This window comes from Garra rufa, chromosome 1 (assembly GCF_049309525.1).
Source record: "Garra rufa chromosome 1, GarRuf1.0, whole genome shotgun sequence".
NCBI classification, from domain to species: Eukaryota; Metazoa; Chordata; class Actinopteri; order Cypriniformes; family Cyprinidae; genus Garra; species Garra rufa.
Window position 1 is genome coordinate 35370156 of NC_133361.1, and position 14134 is coordinate 35384289.

The 14134-nt window shown below is 34.5% G+C and overlaps 2 protein-coding genes across 2 annotated transcripts; both read left to right on the forward strand.

The window, feature by feature from the left end:
- Nucleotides 1-579: 579 nt before the first annotated feature.
- mpv17l (MPV17 mitochondrial membrane protein like) lies at nt 580-3577 on the forward strand. The gene is made up of 4 exons (XM_073833539.1): nt 580-1335; nt 1416-1486; nt 2170-2199; nt 2323-3577. Exons 1-4 carry the CDS (start codon nt 1032-1034, stop codon nt 2506-2508), a joined length of 591 nt encoding a protein of 196 aa, XP_073689640.1. The 5' UTR covers nt 580-1031; the 3' UTR covers nt 2509-3577.
- Nucleotides 3578-11566: 7989 nt separating this feature from the next.
- Nucleotides 11567-13138, forward strand: LOC141324472 (transmembrane protein 238). The gene is made up of 2 exons (XM_073833549.1): nt 11567-12247; nt 12911-13138. Exon 1 carries the CDS (start codon nt 11760-11762, stop codon nt 12231-12233), a length of 474 nt encoding a protein of 157 aa, XP_073689650.1. The 5' UTR covers nt 11567-11759; the 3' UTR covers nt 12234-12247; nt 12911-13138.
- The last annotated feature ends 996 nt before the right edge of the window (nt 13139-14134 follow it).

Here is a 14134-nt window from a genome sequence, read left to right on the forward strand (position 1 = left end):
TTGGTAGTGCACATCTGTTTAACAAGTACAAGAGGATTAAGCCTTTCTCTTTGTATATTTCCTCCCCTTCTTCTTCTCTACTTCTGCCAGCGAGGTCTTTGTATTTTTTTCTTCTTTTTCATTTATTTATTGTATACTTTCTTATATCCGCATTACCCCTTGAATTATGTAGACTACTAGGCTTGTTTTTATGTTTTGTTCATATTATATATATATTTTTTTTTTTACTTTTCCGATTTGTATAGGTTTTGGACGCTTCATGGAAAAGATCCGACTCAAATAAACGATTCGTTCACATTGCTAAACCCCAGGTATTTGCTTACAATCAACAATGGGCAAATAAAAAATGGGGGAAAGTTATACGTAAATGAAATAAACTCAATACCAAACAAACATAACATTAGCTTTAACGGGCATATGTGATATGTCAACATTTCGTAAGCATTAAAAGTCTCAGTAAATGTTGATCGCACGAACATAAACTTGGAGGACTACGCGCGGTCGATCTCTATTACATACAGATCAGACTAAAGCGCGCCACCCCAGAACGCGCAGGAGCGCGCCGGCAGATTAATGAAGGATTTGAGCGCCTGACTTAAGTAACGGGAAACTGCTGATCACTGTATGAACGAGCGCCGGAACCTTTTAATTTAATTGCTAAATGGATTGATGAACTGTAATTCTTATTTTTGCATTTCGGTCTCTATCAAAGTCAGAGAAAAGATGGACTGAACCCAGGTACTCGATTGATCTGTGTTTTATTTGGCAGGGCTTTAATGATCTTCTCATGTTTCTCAAGGATGTTCACCAAGAGTCACACTATTAATATGTAATTTATTGTGCCTTTTAAATATATTGTACCAGACTAGAATAGAATTTATTTAAATATTTAACCTGTAGAGCAGAAGGTCATTTTATGAAATTAGCTTCAGCCGTCTGTCAATGTCAGATCACTGTTTTGTTTCGTGTCCGTCGACATCATTTACTAAGGTTACGAAGTAGGCCTACAACAAGTTTCCGTTTTGTTGAACATGAGAAAATCTTTTTTCAAACGAGCAAAGGTGCTGCCTTGGATAAGCAATGTGACTCTGTACGGATGCTTGTTCGCCGGTGGGGATTTCGTCCATCAGTGCATCGCGCAGAGAGATGAAATGGACTGGAGGCACACCAGAAATGTGGCCATTGTGGCTGTGAGTTTTCATGGGAACTTCAATTACTTCTGGTTGCGAGCCTTAGAGCATCGTTTCCCGGGAAGATCGGCCAGTATGATTTTCCGCAAACTGGTTTTGGACCAAACTTTTGCTTCACCTTTGGCGACCAGTGTCTTCTACACAGGTGATGTAATGTATTATTGTCAATGGCAGTCACATATATCAAACTGGTTTGTTTAATCACTCAGTTCGTTGTCTTCACAGGTGTGAGTTTCTTGGAGGGCAAAGAGGACATATTTGCAGACTGGCGAGAAAAGTTTTTTAATACATACAAGGTAGGCCCACTGATGAACCACCCAAAAGAAATCATCTTTTACAAGTTAGCCTAAAAGCAACCTCCTTTACAAAGAATAATTCACCGATTTCTACATTAAATTTGTACAGTAGTTGAAAAATCCTTCAAACATCCAAGTTTCCAGAGTGTATATGTATATATTTTATATAACTTGTTTAACTCTCAACTTTAAAAGAGACTAACTTTTAAAGGATTTATAAGCTGGATATACAATTCATTAATCATTTTTAATTTTAGAAGAGAGACCTGGCCAAAATAGCAGCCAACTAACAAGATTAAAGTGTAACATATACAAGATGACATACAAAATCCACAGAAAAATAAGACATTTTAGTTTGTCATTTATTAAGTTTGTGTTCAAAAGGATTATACACATATAACTGTTAAAAAGTTAAGTTATTATAAAATAATATTGCAAACATCGACACTACTAGTCAAGATTCAGATTAAGATTTTTAATGTTTTTTAAAGAGGTCTCTTCTGCACACCAAGCCTGCATTTATTTGATCCAAAGCACAGCAAAAACGGCTAAATTTTTATTTCGAAATGTTACTGTTTTGCTGTACTTTGGATCAAATAAATGCAGGCTTAATAGAGCAGAAGAGACTTTATTTTTTGGCTTTTGGTTTTGGCTGATAGTCTAAATATATTTTTACATTTTAGACTGGACTAATGTACTGGCCATTCATGCAGGTAAGAACTGCATTGTCCTTCATAATATATATACACACAGATAACGTGCCATAGTTACTTCTTCATCCTTTGTTTTGTCAATATTCTTTAACTTTTTCTCATCTACCCTCTATTTATGTTAAGTTTTTGAACTTTGTTCTGATGCCTCTCTACCTGAGGACAGCATTCATGGGATGTTCAGCATTCCTGTGGGCCACGTTTTTATGTTTCTCACGACAAAGTGGGGACGGCACAGCAGCTGTGGCCTTAGCTTGGATCATGGCCCCCAAAAAACGGCTTCTAACCCGCAGTACCGACGAGGAGAAATAGAGACAGAATGGCGCACATTAATAACTTTGTGCCTTTGCGGATGGACAGTTGTGTCCCACAATGGTACTGTATTGAGGCTGTGTTGTATTTATAAATATTGTTGCTTATGACCTTATTAAGAGTGATATTTAATTAACTTATGCGTACACCTTACGTTGAACAAGCCCATTTTACTTTATATAGTTTTTGGTTTTATGCGTCTGTGTTTATGTTTATGTCTTTATGAATTTCACAGGGTGGGTTGGTGGGGCCTTGTGACACTTGTGCCCCAGGTTAGGATGCCATTCAACCCAAATACCTTATTGATTTATTTAAAATGCATATACTCTGCAGTGTTTATCCAAACAGAACTGTCTTTCCAATAAATGAAAACGCATTCACTGATAAGGTTTACATAACATGCACATTTACTCATAAGGGATGCAGTATTGAACGATTTTTATCTTATTAACCTTGTCATAGAACAGAATGTATTTATTGTGATTACATATTGCTTTCCAGAGTTTACATAATGTATTTTAGATAAACCAGTGTTTATTTTGTTAATAGGTAGGTTGTACAGTTTCTTGTGGTGCTGTAATTGTGTGTGAGAGGGGATGTGTTTAACCATGCAGAATTGTGAAACGCAGCAGCTTAATGTAGATCTTATGAGATATTGAGGGTGATCCTGGGTAACAGATAAACAGCTTTTCCGGTACCGATTGTCTGTGTTGGATTAGGCAGGATCACACGCTTGCTAATCTTGGAAGGGCAAAAATGTCTGGTGTGCACTCACTGCATGCAATGACCTCTGACAGCAGGCTAGAAAAAACCTTTCTGTTAGGTACTGTGTACATTTGTATCATGATTTTAGCATATTAGTTTCAAATTGCCTTTTTATTTTGGTTTTTAAATATATGTGACCCTGGACCACAAAACCAGTCATAAGGTTAAATTTTACAAAACTGAGATATATACATCATATGAAATAAATAATAAATAAGCTTTCTATTGATGTATAGTTTGTTAGGATAGGACAATATTTGGCCGAGATACATCTATTTGAAAATCTGGAATCTAAGGGTGCAAAAAAATCTAAATACTGAGAAAATCACCTTTAAAGTTGTCCAAATTAAGTTCTTAACAACGCATATTACTAATCAAAAATTACATTTTGATAGGTTTACAGTAGGAATTTTACAAAAAATCTTAATGTAACATGATCTTTACTTAATTTCCTAATGATTTTTGACATAAAAGAAAAATCAATAATTTTGACCCATACAATGTATTTTTGGCTATTGCTACAAATATACCCCAGCGACTTAAGACTGGTTTTGTGCTCCAGGGTCACATATGTTACTTCTAGAGAAATTAAGAACGATGAAAATAAACATTAGAATCAGTGTTTCATTCAGATTTGCCATAGATCAAATATTTCTGCCATTTCTTACATTCAGTTTGCATGACATGCACCATTTGCATCAAGTTACAATGTGTCCTTTAAAACAGTGGTTCTCAATCCTGGTCCTGGGGGACCCCTGCTCTGCACATTTTGCATGTCTCTCTTATTTAACACACCTGATTGAGATCTTCAGCTTGTTAGTTCAGTTCATGGATCTCTCTCCTAATGAGCTGATCTCAATCAGGTGTGTTAAATAAGGGAGACATGCAAAATGTGCAGAGCAGGGGTCCCCTGGGACCAGGATTGAGAACCACTGCTTTAAAACACTGTTTATTTACAGTTGAAGCCAACAGTTTACATACACCTTGCAGAATCTGCAAAATGTTGTTTTACCAAAATAAGAGAGAATGTACAAAATGCATGTTATTTTTTGACCTAAATACGATATTTCACATAAAAGACATTTACATTTAGTGCACAAGAGAAAATAGTTGAATTTATACATTCAAACGCTCACTGATGCTTCAGAAGGAAACACGATGCATGAAGAGCCTGGGGTATAACTTTTTAAACAGAATGAAGATGTGTGAATTTGTATTATTTTGCCTAAAAATAGAAGATACAAATAAGTTAAAAAAAAGTTTTCTCCCCCGGCTCTCAATGCATCGTTTTTTTCCTTCTGAAGCATCAAGTGTTTAAACCTTCTATAATAGATACATATGAGTCCCTCAGTGTGAAAAGATGGATCTCAAAATACATTCTTTACATCATTGTTGGATTTGTGGGACCTAGAGGATTTTTCTGAAGAACAGCAGGCAGTTTAACTGTTCAGGACAAACAAGGGACTCATGAACAAGTATAACTGAACAAAAAAAAAAAAAAAACCCCGGCTGTGGATCATTCAGGTAACAACACAGTATTAAGAATCAAGTGTATGTAAACTTTTGAACAGGGTCATTTTTATAAATTCAACTCTAATTTTTTCTTGTGTACTACATGTAAACATCTTTATGTGAAATATCTTATTTAGGTCAGTACTAAGTAAAAAATAACATGCTTTTTATATGATCCTTCTTATTTTGGTAAAAATAATTAACATTTTGTAGATTCTGCAAGGTGTATGCAATCTTTTGACATTCAGAAAAGTATTGTTTTTCTATTTCTAAATGTATCAATTGTGAAGTGTTTCCCATCCAGGAGGCTAGAGCCCACTAGGGGGTTTCAGCAAACTTCCAAAGAGGCTTCAAAATAATGTAAAATGCTTTAAAATAAGCTCAAACTAAAAATCAAGATGAAAACTGACATTTTTTAATTTGTTCCCTCAATAACTGTCATTTTTATTTAAGACGAAGCCTGCATGCAAACAAAATTTTAAAAGCATGAATTCTGGATCTGGAAAACCACAGAATATAATAATAATGTTATACTTTAAAAGTCAAGTAAATTTCTTTAATAATATATTCTACAAAATATTTTATTTAGTAGAAAATATATGAAGAAATTTCCATATTAGTCAGTTAAAAATATTTTAAAGCTTTATTCTAAGTGAAGAAATCATATATATATATATATATATATATATATATATATATATATATATATATATATATATATATTATAGACACACCTGGTTTTTGAAAACCAAATAAAAGTTTGAAAATAAGACTACTACAGCAGAAGTGTCAACCCTTAGTGGGCCATCAAATATTGTCTTAGATAAAGAGAAGCCTTGGAGTTGAAAAGGTTGAGAAATGGGTTCATGTCCTAAATGTGTGTATATTCCTATATTATTTTTTTAGCTTTTGAGTTTCTGAATATAAAAAGACAGTCCATGGTTGCATTTCTCAAAAGCATTGGGAGCAAGTAGAGACATTACCACCACGCTCACTTTGCTTTTGGGAAACACAACCTATCCACATATATCTGAGGTTTGACCAAATATCTTACCTAAACTTTAAATTTTCACTGAAAAGCTTGGTATAGCCACTACTGTCAAAAATAAATAAGAAAATGAATTAAACAAATTCAACTATAATTTTTAACCCATTAACTGTCACCATCCATTTTTTTAACCCTTTAACTGCCCGCTCGACCAAATGGTTGAGCACATTTTGAGTCACTATATTTTATTAAGAGGAGTACCTAACTTAACTTAAGCTGATTGAGCCATCTCTGCCATCTGGTTGAGCTATGTTATGCCAAAAAAATCCACTAGATGTCATTATGTCAATCAGCAGTACTTGTGAGTCGTGACAACACTTCTTCTCTCATGGATGTCAGAATCAAAGAAATCACTCCTGCCATGTGAACTGTTTTTGGTGAAATTTTGCAAGCTAAGCATATTTTTTTGACATATTACACTGTAGGAGCCCTAACTTTACAAAATTATGTTGCTTGTTGCCAAAAAAAACTTCAGTATGTTTTCAGTAATTTTTCAAAAATGTGCTCAACCAAACGGTTGATTTGTCACTTTATGGTAAAGGTAGAAATGCTAAGCTAATGTTTTCAAATCATCCATTTCTGCAGTCAGAATGGACTATTTGCTGATAAATATAAACTTCTGATCATTCATAGTTATGAATATGACACAGCTATTGTTATTTCCTCATGAATATACTTAGATAATTTCTTAAGTATGTCTTTTTTGCCACTTTTGGATATTTTTTAAGTAAATATAATGAAATCATAGAATTAATGTTTAAAAAACATAATGATCAGTTGCAGATACTTCTTAAATGACAAATACTGGTGTATTAACATAAAAATTTTAAGATTGTTATTTATTTGTTTGTTGTTTTTTTGTTTTGTTTTGTTTTTTACAACAGTTTCTATGGTAAAAGAATGCGCACTCTCACTGTCAAGAGATGTTGCTGAAAAGTTTTACAATCACTAGTTTTTTATATTGTTTGAAGGATTGTTTCTAATGTTGGTTTACACTATACAACATTGCTGGTTTACAAAGAAATGTTCATTTATCTAGAAACAAAAATTCTGTTGCACTGCCACACTTGCCGGCGTGTTTCTTGAAACATAAAAGCGTAAAATGCCATTATATTATTATCTTTTGCTTTTTTTTATTTTATTATTATTATTACTTATTTATTTATTTTAATGCAGAAGGAATGTAATGTCTTTTGTTTTGTTACTTTTAGTTATTTGAGTTCTTTTTTTTTTTTTGGTATTAAACAGTGAATATGGGTCTAGACTAAAACAAGACTGAATTTGGGCTGTCAGTGAAAATTGAATAGACGTCTAACCATAGCCCAAGAATAGACTAGACATCAGTTAGACCATTATTGAACGACTACATGTATACGTCTAATAGACAGTGAATATGGGTCTCGGCTAAAACAAGACTGAATTTGGGCTGTCAGTGAAAATTTAATAGACGTCTAACCATAGCCCAAGAATAGACTAGACATCAGTTAGACGACTATTGAACGACTACATGTATACGTCTAATAGACAGTGAATATGGGTCTAGACTAAAACAAGACTGAATTTGGGCTGTCAGTGAAAATTTAATAGACGTCTAACCATAGCCCAAGAATAGACTAGACATCAGTTAGACGACTATTGAACGACTACATGTATACGTCTAATAGACAGTGAATATGGGTCTAGGCTAAAACAAGACTGAATTTGGGCTGTCAGTGAAAATTTAATAGACTTCTAACCATAGCCCAAGAATAGACTAGACATCAGTTAGATGACTATTGAACGACTACATGTATACGTCTAATAGACAGTGAATATGGGTCTAGGCTAAAACAAGACTGAATTTGGGCTGTCAGTGAATAGACGTCTAACCATAGCCCAAGAATAGACTAGACATCAGTTAGACGACTATTGAATGACTACATGTATACGTCTAATAGACAGTGAATATGGGTCTAGACTAAAACAAGACTGAATTAGGGCTGTCAGTGAAAATTGAATAGACGTCTAACCATAGCCCAAGAATAGACTAGACATCAGTTAGACCATTATTGAACGACTACATGTATACGTCTAATAGACAGTGAATATGGGTCTAGGCTAAAACAAGACTGAATTTTGGCTGTCAGTGAAAATTGATTAGACGTCTAACCATAGCCCAAGAATAGACATCAGTTAGACCATTATTGAACGACTACATGTATACGTTTAATAGACAGTGAATATGGGTCTAGACTAAAACAAGACTGAATTTGGGCTGTCAGTGAAAATTTAATAGACGTCTAACCATAGCCCAAGAATAGACTAGACATCAGTTAGACGACTATTGAACGACTACATGTATACGTCTAATAGACAGTGAATATGGGTCTAGGCTAAAACAAGACTGAATTTGGGCTGTCAGTGAAAATTTAATAGACTTCTAACCATAGCCCAAGAATAGACTAGACATCAGTTAGATGACTATTGAACGACTACATGTATACGTCTAATAGACAGTGAATATGGGTCTAGGCTAAAACAAGACTGAATTTGGGCTGTCAGTGAATAGACGTCTAACCATAGCCCAAGAATAGACTAGACATCAGTTAGACGACTATTGAATGACTACATGTATACGTCTAATAGACAGTGAATATGGGTCTAGACTAAAACAAGACTGAATTAGGGCTGTCAGTGAAAATTGAATAGACGTCTAACCATAGCCCAAGAATAGACTAGACATCAGTTAGACCATTATTGAACGACTACATGTATACGTCTAACAGACAGTGAATATGGGTCTAGGCTAAAACAAGACTGAATTTTGGCTGTCAGTGAAAATTGATTAGACGTCTAACCATAGCCCAAGAATAGACATCAGTTAGACCATTATTGAACGACTACATGTATACGTTTAATAGACAGTGAATATGGGTCTAGACTAAAACAAGACTTAATTTGGGCCGTCAATGAAAATTTAATAGACGTCTAACCATAGCCCAAGAATAGACTAGACATCAGTTAGACCATTATTGAACGACTACATGTATACGTCTAATAGACAGTGAATATGGGTCTAGGCTAAAACAAGACTGAATTTGGGCTGTCAGTGGAAATTTAATAGACGTCTAACCATAGCCCAAGAAAAGACTAGACATCAGTTAGACCATTATTGAACGACTACATGTATACGTCTAACAGACAGTGAATATGGGTCTAGGCTAAAACAAGACTGAATTTTGGCTGTCAGTGAAAATTGAATAGACGTCTAACCATAGCCCAAGAATAGACTAGACATCAGTTAGACCATTATTGAACGACTACATGTATACGTCTAACAGACAGTGAATATGGGTCTAGGCTAAAACAAGACTGAATTTTGGCTGTCAGTGAAAATTGAATAGACGTCTAACCATAGCCCAAGAATAGACATCAGTTAGACCATTATTGAACGACTACATGTATACGTTTAATAGACAGTGAATATGGGTCTAGACTAAAACAAGACTTAATTTGGGCTGTCAGTGAAAATTTAATAGACGTCTAACCATAGCCCAAGAATAGACATCATTTAGACGACTATTGAACGACTACATGTATACGTCTAATAGACAGTGAATATGGGTCTAGACTAAAACAAGACTGAATTTAGGCCGTCAATGAAAATTTAATAGACATCTAACCATAGCCCAAGAATAGACTAGACATCAGTTAGACCATTATTGAACGACTACATGTATACGTCTAATAGACAGTGAATGTGGGTCTAGACTAAAACAAGACTGAATTTGGGCTGTCAGTGAAAATTTAATAGACGTCTAACCATAGCCCAAGAATAGACTAGACATCAGTTAGACGACTATTGAACGACTACATGTATACGTCTAATAGACAGTGAATATGGGTCTAGACTAAAACAAGACTTAATTTGGGCTGTCAGTGAAAATTTAATAGACGTCTAACCATAGCCCAAGAATAGACATCATTTAGACGACTATTGAACGACTACATGTATACGTCTAATAGACAGTGAATATGGGTCTAGGCTAAAACAAGACTGAACTTGGGCCGTCAATGAAAATTTAATAGACGTCTAACCATAGCCCAAGAATAGACTAGACATCAGTTAGACCATTATTGAACGACTACATGTATACGTCTAATAGACAGTGAATATGGGTCTAGGCTAAAACAAGACTGAATTTGGGCTGTCAGTGGAAATTTAATAGACGTCTAACCATAGCCCAAGAATAGACTAGACATCAGTTAGACCATTATTGAACGACTACATGTATACGTCTAATAAACAGTGAATATGGGTCTAGGCTAAAACAAGACTGAACTTGGGCCGTCAATGAAAATTTAATAGACGTCTAACCATAGCCCAAGAATAGACTAGACATCAGTTAGACCATTATTGAACGACTACATGTATACGTCTAATAGACAGTGAATATGGGTCTAGGCTAAAACAAGACTGAATTTGGGCTGTCAGTGGAAATTTAATAGACGTCTAACCATAGCCCAAGAATAGACTAGACATCAGTTAGACGACTATTGAACGACTACATGTATACGTCTAATAGACAGTGAATATGGGTCTAGGCTAAAACAAGACTGAACTTGGGCCGTCAATGAAAATTTAATAGACGTCTAACCATAGCCCAAGAATAGACTAGACATCAGTTAGACCATTATTGAACGACTACATGTATACGTCTAATAGACAGTGAATATGGGTCTAGGCTAAAACAAGACTGAATTTGGGCTGTCAGTGGAAATTTAATAGACGTCTAACCATAGCCCAAGAATAGACTAGACATCAGTTAGACCATTATTGAACGACTACATGTATACGTCTAAAAGAAACAAGAAAACATAATTTCCGTGATAAAATGAAAACCTGAAATATTTTATGGCATACTTCAATAAATAAAGAAGATTCAATATACAAAAATATTTTTTGGATTATAATTTTAAATAAATTAGTGTTATAGTTCATATTTTCTGATTTTCATAGTATAAGTATGAATTCCAGTGTACTTTTAACATTAAGTGACATAACAACCGTTTGGTAGAGGTCAATATTTAAAAAATTATGGGATTTATAGAAAAAAAAAACATTGAGTGTGGTTATTAGTGACATAAAGAGATAAAAAAAAATGCAAACAAAATTTTTTTCCATTGCCTTTTTCTTGGTGGGGCAGTTAAAGGGATAATATAGACGTGACAGTGCGCACTATCCAAACTTTGAAATGTTAGAATTCATGAACACTTTTTAATACAGACCTAAAGTTGATCTCTTCTTAAAGGACACAATCAGCAGATTATTGCAGAAGCAAAAATACTTTAATTTTTATTTAAAAAAAAAAACGAAAGTATAATAAAATGTTTTATAGAAGTTTAAATTTACTGTAAAGAAGAAAGATTCTTAAACCATTCTGATATTAGCCTACTGTAAAAATGTTTTTCGAAGTTGTTAATATAACAAAGATTACCTGACGTACATTTCAGTCTTTCTACTTTAAAATGTCACGTCCAATTCAGTGTCTTAATTGCTCATTCTTTGTTTAGAAATTGTGAAATTTATTAGCGATTTTTGAGTTAAACGTTCAGTGTATGTTTTTGTTACTACCAGAACAACTGGGTACTGTACGTGTTTATATTCAGTACCTGAAGTGCTAGCGTTGTGTTGTACACTCGGGGCAGCACAGCACAGGCCACAGTATGTATCTAGGTGAGTCCTGGTTAAGACGCACCCACCGCTCTATGCCACTCCCTTCCAGGTGAAGCGGTAACGGAGAGCTCCTTCCTTCGCGCCGTTTACCTATGAAACAAACGGAAACACTTTAAAGCCCTTCTATACTTTTCATTTAGACGCCTGCTATTTTCAAAAAGCCATTCACCATCCCAAACGACTAAACAAAAGTATAAAAACAGCTTGAAGATGGAGGCAGCGCCGGGCGGTCTCGGGCGCTGTTCGTGCGCGTTCTGGCTTGCGGTGGCTTTCGACGTTCTTGGTCTGGTCATATTATTGCTCGGCGTCTTTGGAGACTTATTTTTCTACGACTTCTTGATATACGCAGGAGCCATTATCATTTTCCTGAGTCTCATCTGGTGGGTTTTCTGGTACACGGGTAACATTGAGGTGCCCCCCGAGGAGCTTGAGGATGATGTGGGTTTGCTGAAGAAGGGCAGAGGTCTGGCAGGGGTGGTCAGGAGGTTCTCCACCCGCCTCTCGAGCGGAATCAGAAACTCTTTGAGGAGAAATGGGGGACCCCGTGGTCAAAATGCAGCGCCCGGTCAAGCAAAGCACAGAAGAGATGGCAGTCAAGTACCAGTGGCTTTCGCAATGACCTCTCAGGATAATGTGAGCACTGTGTCTGCGACAGTGACCGGAACAGAAACACAGGCCATATGAACCATCATGTACAGGTTAATAGCTTTTCATTAATAACTAATGGTCTGTAATGCATCTCTAATTACGATAATAACAATTTCAACTTCATCTGTTTATTAATTCATGTTAATTAACTAATAAGCAAATGTTCCAAGCTACTCGGTGTGTTTTTTTTTTAATGTTTTAGGATTGTTGTTACTTATTCTTATTTCAACATTTGTCATGATATTGACATGATATAAAAATCACACAGAAATGAACAACAAGAAAACATGTCAATGAAATGACTTTGAGGAAGTATAAGGGCACTCTGTTAAACATCAACCATGAAACAATAGCTCAGATCAACAATTGAGACCTACAATGTGAAGCATGGCATATCTTCATTTTTAAGAATATAGATTCACCTTGCTAATGTATGATATGAAGATTGTTTTACTACTTGATATAGGCTTTACTCATAATTTACACAATATGAAGTTAAATTAATGAAGTAGCAAACATGAGTATTTATAAAGTGCGCATGAAAAGTGTATAAAAACACAATATGCATTATGTTTTCCAAGTGGATTCAATAGGTTAAATATATGTAGACACAGACATTAGAATAAAATAGTATACAACAAATGCACACTGGTGAGAGAAAGAGCGATTTAAATGACAAAAATTATCAAATGTTTTCTTTTTTATTTTAACAGGTTACAGAAGAGGATATTCAATCGTGGCATTGCCTAAGCGGACTTTTGTTTTGTTGAAATTTTTTCAGTTTTGACTTTAGTGTTTTTATTGAAAATGTTTACAATTTACATTTTGTATTACTTTGTTGATTTGATTGATTTTGTGCTTTGTACTATACATATTTTGAGATTATGCACTGATGAGAATGGCTATATGACACAATAAATGCAATTATGTATTTTCCTACATTTTATTGTCTGTTTTACATCTTAGTTTCTAGTCTTTCGTTTCGACAACGTGATTATAACCCGGACATGTTCTAGTGTCCTGCTTTTATTGAACCTCTCACATCTCCAATGTACAACCTTTGGACATTGAGAAGTGTTATTAGGTTTGCTTCCTCTTATCTCTGTTTGCTCATACCAATTTAGAAGCAGCAGGTGTAAATGAACCGGATGGGTGGCAGGCGGTTTGATAGTTAACTCAGTGACAGTGTCCTTTTTTATTCAAAACAGTTTTCTAGTATATGTACATGAAGCTTTCAGGTGGATTTATAGCTTTATTTCAGATCCATTCATGCATTGACAGTACTTGTTTAAAAACTGCCTGTTTGAAACTTTGCAAAATTAAGTTAACCAAAGAATCTGAAAATTTTTATTTAACGGGAATGTCACTTAAGTCTGTATTGTTCACCAATCTTATGAAAGAATTTGTAATTGTGATATTCTTTTCGTGACAAAACCAAAACAAAATTCTGAAAATCTTTTGTGCCAGTGTCTTCAATAAGGAGTCCACCAATTATTGTTTGAATTTTCACAAATCTTACAATAATATTGTGAGAAATTGTCATCATTTACTCACCTTCATGCCATTTCAAAGCTGTAGTACTTTCTTCTGTGTGTTTTGTTGTTGTTGTTTTTAATTATCCCTTTAAGTTAACGAAAGCTCAGATAAATTTCACATCCCACATTAATTCATTATAGAAAAAAAGTAATGGAAGAGTTTATAATTATTTTACTGCATTTACAATGTAAGCATTAAGCATTGTAAAGCATATTATGTACACATTATTATCCACCTTTTTCTTCACTGCAGGTGAATAAGGAAAATAATAAACTAATAGTTATGACTTTACTTACCCAGTTGATTGATTACATTGATAATTGCAAACATTTTTTGTATTACAAGTTTCTAAAATGTTAGGTTTTAATATGCAAATAAGGCATTATTTAATGAAATATGCA